We start from the raw sequence: 6,740 nt of genomic DNA on the forward strand, positions 1-6,740 counted from the left end.
GGCCAAGAAATCAGCTTTGGTTTGTAGTCAAGGACCTCTGCCCAGACATTCCCACTTTCTCATTTTTTAGAAGTTTTCTTGTCAAAAACAGTTCAGCAAATTCAGCACATTTCATCATCATCATCATCATCATCATCATCATCGTTCTTATTAATAACAATAACAGTAATAATAATAAAGTTGCTCTTGTAGTTATTGATAATACCATTAGCATTATTTAGAAGTCTTTCCCACCCTATGCAGACGGGCTCGGGGTGGATGTACATATATATAGCAGGGGTGGGTAAAATATAGCCCGTGGGCCAGATCGGGCCCACCAGACCATTCTATCTGGCCTACAGGGCCCCTAAAAAATTTAGAAAATTAATATTTATCTGCTCAAGGCTGCCTGTCAAAGATGACAGGAGCCAGGGACAGTAGGACCCAAGGGGAGCTGGCAGCAGGACCCAGCAGCCCAGACCCGCCTCATCCTCAGCCATTTCCCTGCTTTCCTGCCGGCCACTGCTTTGGCACTACATGGCTCCCGGCTGCATCGCTGGACTGCAGGAACATGGGGCCCATGCCAGTACCCCAGGGCCAGGAGCAGGAGGGGTGTGTGTGTGTGTGTGTGTGTGTGTGTGTGCGCGCGCGCGCGCACGCACACTGAGGAAGGGCAGGACAGAGTGTGTGTGTGTGTGTGTGTGCAAGGAGAGACAGAGTGTGTGTGTTAGGGGTGTGCGAAATGGGCCATATTTAATTTGGATTTGGTCCAAATTGGGGACAGTGATTTGATTAGTTGATTTGGATCACTGTCTCGATTCAATTCAATCTGAAGATTCAATTCTGATTCGGAGAATCCGTGATTCGGACATAGACACAGCTTTAAATGTTTTTTCTACATACCTCAAGGTATCAGGTGTGGCTTGTGAATGCTGCGATGCTGGGGCAGGTGGAGCATCCCACAGGAGTGTGGGGGCCCCCCCCACATGCTTGGTGGCGAACCCAGAAGTGGACTGGAAGTACTTCTGGGTCTACTGGGGAGCATGCTGGAGGCCCCCCAGACCCAGGAGGTACCAGTCACTTAGCTGAGGGGGCACAGGGGAGCCCCCTGCTTGCTCCCTGGTGGACCCAGAAGCGGACTGGAAGTGCTTCTGATCCAGTTCTGGGTCTGCCGCCAAGCACACTGGGGAGCTCCCGGCGCTCCTGTGGGACACTCCATGTGCCCCGGCATCTCAGTGTTCATGAGCCCCTGCTAGCTTGAGGTATGTAGAAAAAACATTTAAAGCTGTGTCTATGTCTGAATCATCGAATCTTTCTGAATCTCTCTGAATCGAATCAGAGAGATTAAAGGGTCTCCTGATTCAATTTGGATTCGGAGATTCGGTCACCAAATCGGGTCGAATCTCCACCAAATCGAATTAGGGACTGAAGCTACATACAGCCCGTGTGTGTGTGTGTTGGTAGGGTGAGTCCTACACACACACACCACCATACACATACACCCACTCCCCCCCTTGCACTGACATACACATAGACCCCCACCCCCTCCCACACCCCAGCCACCCTCCCCCACATACATCCCCCACAAACCCCATCCCCCCACACCCCACATATCCACACCCACCATGCTCACAGACCCACACCCTCCCCCACGTACCCACACACCCACAGCCCCCCACAAACCTATTCCCACCTGCTTGCCCGCCAGTATACAATAGTAAGACTTCATTTTAAGCTATTGTGTGATTGCTTCTGTGTTCACGACACAAACACACGTAAATCAAGACAAAAATATCTTTTTGAACTCGAAGTAATGAATGTTGTAGATGATCACTTTTTAGAATATAATTTGGTATATTGTGGTTCCAAGACAGCAAAACCCCTTGCTGAAAGGCGTGCTTCCAAGGGCAAGGGGAGGGACTTCTGGTGGCAAAGGTCAGGGGTTAGAGGGCGGGACTTCCAGCGGCCCTCAATAGCTTGCCAAAACTCGGTAAGCGGTCCTCCGCCCAAAATAATTGCCCACCCGTGGTATAGAGTGGTGAAAACCTCCAGCCAGATTGGCTCCCCTGCTCCCTTAGTTTCTCTGTGACAAGCCACAACTCAACAGGGCAGAATTTGCTCTTGCTCTTTGCCCCGCCAGGGTTTGCGTCCATGACCCATCACTCCTATTGCTTTGGCCACCTCTGTTTCCTTGGCATGGGTGACCCAGGAAGTAGCAAGCCAAGTGAGTAGGGTCAAGCATTGATGGGCCCCGTGCCCGGGTCCTGTGCAGCGGTCTGTAGGTGCTTCTCTCTGATCAATCCACTGCTCCATGAAAATCAGTGGCTCCTCATGTCTTATCTGAGTCCCCAGGGGTCTCAGAGGCCAGCCTTGTTGTAGGCAGCTGCTATTTTGGATGCGTGTTAGTTGGGGGGCTGTCAGCTTGAGACAAAGCTGGGTCAGGTGTCTAGGTGTGGGGCTGAGTACCACATGTGCAGAGGGGGTGGGCTACCCTGGGACATGACATCCAGCCCTCAGGGTCAGCTCAGAACCGTGCCAGTGGCCACTGGTGGTGGTTAGGACCTAAATAGACACGAGAAGTTATTCACCCATCAATGCAATGCAGCCACCTCTGGGCTGGGGCGCGGTAGCTCTTTAGCCTCCAGCAGCCAAGCTTGCACAGCAGCTGGGAATAAAGGGGAATGCTAGTGCACCCAGCCCAGCTTCCAGGGAGAAGCCGGGATGTTTATCCTCCAAGCTGGGAAGCAGCCAGGATAGATGCATAAGAGCTGAGCAGGCAGGACTAGTTTTAGCTGCTATTGAACGAGCTCCACCCAGCCACAACGCCCCTCAGCGCTACGCCGGGGTGTTGCTCAGCAGAGCTCGGGCACATGCACAGCTCCCTGCGGCATGAGGCTTCTCCACACAACCCGGCATCTCGACCCTGTCAGGCTGGGACCTGAGTGAGGGGCCAGGGGAGATCTCTGTGCCCAGGGTTGCCGTGACCCCATTCCCATGAGGACAGCAGCGGGTGCCTGGGTTTATACAACTCTGCTCAAGGAGCGTTGGGATGAGCCAAGATTGAGATGCTATCTGATAGCAGCGGGCCTGGCAGGCGTATTCTCCACCACCTTGGCTTGCAAGGGGTTGCTCTGAGCATGCCCCAAGATCCTGGCTTTGCACCTTGCATAGCAAGGAGCCATTGCATCACCCTAGCAATGCTTGCTAAGCAGTGCCCGGCTTGCATTTGCACAAGAGAGGGGGTGGGCCTGAGCAGCGGGTGCTAGCCCCAGTGGTAGCTCAGGAGTCTCTGGTCCCAGGGGCTCCCAAAGGGGCAGCCAAGGAGTGGTATAGTGCATGGTACATGTCTGAAGCACAGGTTGGGCACGCGACTGTCCCATGCCATGGCGGTCACTGGGAGCCTGTGTTGTGGCTTACCCCAAACTGCATGAGAAAGTGGGTTGAATTCAGGGCGAGGGGTCACCCCTTGCACCTGTGTGCCAGGGACCAGGAAGGCACAGGCAGCCCTGCCACTGCTGGTGGGTGCCTGTACCGAGTGCTTCTGCCCCTAGCTTCCCCCTGCGGCTCCCCACGGCAGTCCCTTGGTGCCACCTGAGTGGGCAGGATTACCCCTGGACACACCTGGGGCAGCCATGTGTAGATGCGGCCTCTGAGCCTGGTTTCTACTGTGCTGTGTAGAGCCAGGATCAGAGCTGCCCTTATCCAGGGCTGAGTGAAAGCTGTGCTGGGCATAGCTGGTTCTGTTTCCTGGTGCCCTCCCAGGCATCCCACCCCCACACAGAGTTGCTCAGCCCCTGCCACCACCCCACACAGGGTCCCCATTAGGTGGGAGAGCGGTCTGAGCCCAGCTCCATGCTCTGCCTCACCAGCACAGAGCTGCCAGGGCCATGTGGGGATAACAGGCTGTCTCTCTGCACCCCCTTTGCCAAAGTGCTGGGTGTCCCTAATACCTAGTGGCCCTGCAGTGGAGCGGGAGGGCTGCCTGTGTACGTGCAGCCTGGAGAGAGGGCACAGCTCATGTCTCCATGGTCAATGCTGCTCCAGTAAGCTGGGGGATGGGGATGGTGGGGAGGGGGCTTCAGGCTCAGCCCCAACTGAGCTGGGATGAAGGAGACTCAGTCCTGGGGGCTGAGCCCCTGAAGGCAGGGGGAGGACTGAGTGGGGGGAACAGGAGGCTGAGGACCTGGGTGGCTGTAGCTAGGGGCAGGGAGGGGTGGGATGGGGCACAGAAAGACAGAGAGACAGACATTGAGATGGACACAGGGATACAGCAAGGGTCTGCAGAGGTTGCTTACTGCTCCACAGTTGAAGTTTGTTGTTGTTCTCATTCACGTGGGCCTGGATGTATTGAGCCCAGCAGTCACGGCAGGAAGAACACAGGACACCCAGGCACTGTTAAACCTTGCTCTGCTGGTTCCTCTTTCTTCCCCTCCCCATGACATCACCTCTGTTCCCTGATGATGTCGTGGCCATTATGGGGGTGGTAGGACCATGCTTTCCGCTGCAACCCGAGATCCAGGCAGTCCCCCTTTCACCCCCCTCATAGCGGGCTGCTGAGGATGGGGCTTCGTGCCCCATGCAGCTCCGTGGCTGTAAGGTGACAGGGCGATGCATTTCCTCCTGGTTCTGTTTATATTCATGAACTCAGTGGTGCAAATGAATCTACCCTTCCACCAGCGGCCGGCCAGCGGCCCGTGGCACTTGGGCCTGGTTCCATTGAAAGGGGTCTGGAAGGGGTTGGCGTTGAGCCAGGGCAGCTGTGAGGCTCGGCAGCTCCTGCCCCCCACCCCCTCCACCCCCGCCCCTGCATGCACGCTCACTGTGCCGAGAGCCGGCTCTGGGTCCTCTGTGTGCGTTTCCTGTGCACAGTGCAGAAGTGAAATCAGCTGGGGACTCCACCCTGCCCAGCCTCTCTGCAGTGTCGTGCCAGCCTGGTTCCTTCTGTGCAGAGCCCGTCTAGCAAAATGGGGGGGCGGGGTCAGGATCTGTCCCCTCCATTCACGTATAGCCATGCCCATGGCACAGAGCCAGGCGAGATATATGCTACTCACCAAAAGGAAACTGCCCCGGTGACTGAGTGCACTCAGCGCTAACCGAGTCCCTGACTTGGCTTCCCTCTAACACAGCCCTTTGCTCTCGTCAGCAGTCTGGAGCCTCTGACGCACAACTCGGCAGGGTGGTGGGATGCAGGCGCACAGCGGGTTTCCTCCCATGGGAGCCCTGCCAACCCCCAGCCCTTCCCAGAAGGCTCCCAGTCACCTGGGTCGGGTCCCCAGCGATGTGCTCCCCAGGGCGGGTGAGCTTTGACAGGGGAGAGGTGCTGAGTGAACCCCACTCCCCATCTTGGCACTGAGCCCAAGCAGGTGTGCTGCGAGAGAGGACCCGGGCACACACCACTTCCCCACCCCTTGCAGCCAGCTCCACAGCCCAGCAGGTCCTCACCTGCTCCTTCCCTTACCTGCCCTTTCGTGGAGGGCAGGCATGGGTTGCTGCCAACATAGCTCAGAGTCCTCTGCAAGGAGGCATCAGGGTAGCCAGAGCACAGGTGCTGGGGACAACACCCCTCTCAGCAGCCCATGGCAAGTAGCCCAGTACTGGCCGGTGGTGTGGGTGCTTTCCTAGCAACATGCCTCTTGTTATGAGGCCCTGGGCAGCTGCCTGTGTCCAGGGGTGGCAGGGGGGCACAACTGGAGCCCAGGGCTAGGGGGCTTCTGGTCCTGGGCCAGAGGCAGTGAGAAGGATTCAGTATGAGCTCCCCTCTCCCTCCCCCCCAGCATCTTTGTAGAGAATGGGGCTTTCTCTGGGACACGCAGCTAAGGGCTCTCCCAGGGGAGATGAGACATTGGGGGTTCGTATGGCAATGGGGGTCTCGGCCCGGCCATGGCAGCCATGGCTCTGTGACCAAGCCATGGGAGCCGCTCTGACTGGACTGTCCCTCTCCCGCCAGTGCCCCAGGTGCTGAAGAGCTGCACGGAGTTCGTGGAGCACCACGGCATTGTGGACGGGATCTACAGGCTTTCGGGGGTCTCGTCTAACATCCAGAAGCTGAGGTAAGGACGGAGTTAACAATCCACGCTGCAGGTAGGGCTCCCCCTACATGCATGGCCCCCAGGATAGACTGGGAGCCCTGTGGGCCAAGCCCAGCTCCTGGTGGCTCCCCTATTGAGGCACTGAGTGGCCCAGCCTGGGTCTGGGCTCCCGCAGGGAGTAGGGCCCTCATCTCCTGGCACCTGAGACCTTTGCTGGATAGCGTGCCACTCCTCATGCCCTGTGGGAGCAGTGGTGCCCAGGCCGTGGTCCAAGAACCCTGATGGGCCAGGATGCAGTGTATGTCAGCCCAGTGCCCCTCCTGGTCATGACCTTCCCCAGCCCCCGAGCATCCAGAGGGGCTGTAGGCTCCCAGGTGCAGCTCTCCCTCTGTTAGGGGCTGAGATGTCCCACTGCCCTGTGTCCAGGCACTGACCAACACACCAGCCCTTTCCGCACAGTGCTGGAGGGTGGGTGATTAGCTCACCTCACTCCCTCTGGCTGATTCACTTTCTTGGAGGCACCTGCACTGCTTCTGGATCAGGGGCAGCCCTTGAGGAGCATCCCAGGGTACTGGAAAGTGCTGGGCCTGGCTGGCAGGGGATGAAGCAGTGGGTCAGGAGCCTGGAAAGTTGGACTGACAGGCAGAGGCATGGGGAGAGCTGGAACTGGGAGCCCAGAGCTAAAGTCAGAAGCCAAAAGTCCAGAGCCAAGAGTGGGAGGTGGGGCAGCAG

General features: G+C 57.4%; 1 protein-coding gene across 3 annotated transcripts in view; it reads left to right on the top strand.

Annotated features, from left to right (window-relative positions):
* ARHGAP30 (Rho GTPase activating protein 30) overlaps positions 1 to 6,740 on the top strand; it is a 28,464-nt gene that overhangs the window by 3,640 nt on the left and 18,084 nt on the right. For all 3 annotated transcript variants that reach the window (XM_025214487.1, XM_014524229.2, XM_025214488.1), the window contains exon 2: positions 5,927 to 6,029. In XM_025214487.1, the coding sequence (XP_025070272.1) occupies positions 5,927 to 6,029 (103 nt within the window). The remainder of the gene's footprint in view (positions 1 to 5,926; positions 6,030 to 6,740) is intronic.

This window comes from Alligator sinensis, unplaced genomic scaffold (assembly GCF_000455745.1).
Source record: "Alligator sinensis unplaced genomic scaffold, ASM45574v1 scaffold463_1, whole genome shotgun sequence".
In the NCBI taxonomy this organism is placed as follows: Eukaryota; Metazoa; Chordata; order Crocodylia; family Alligatoridae; genus Alligator; species Alligator sinensis.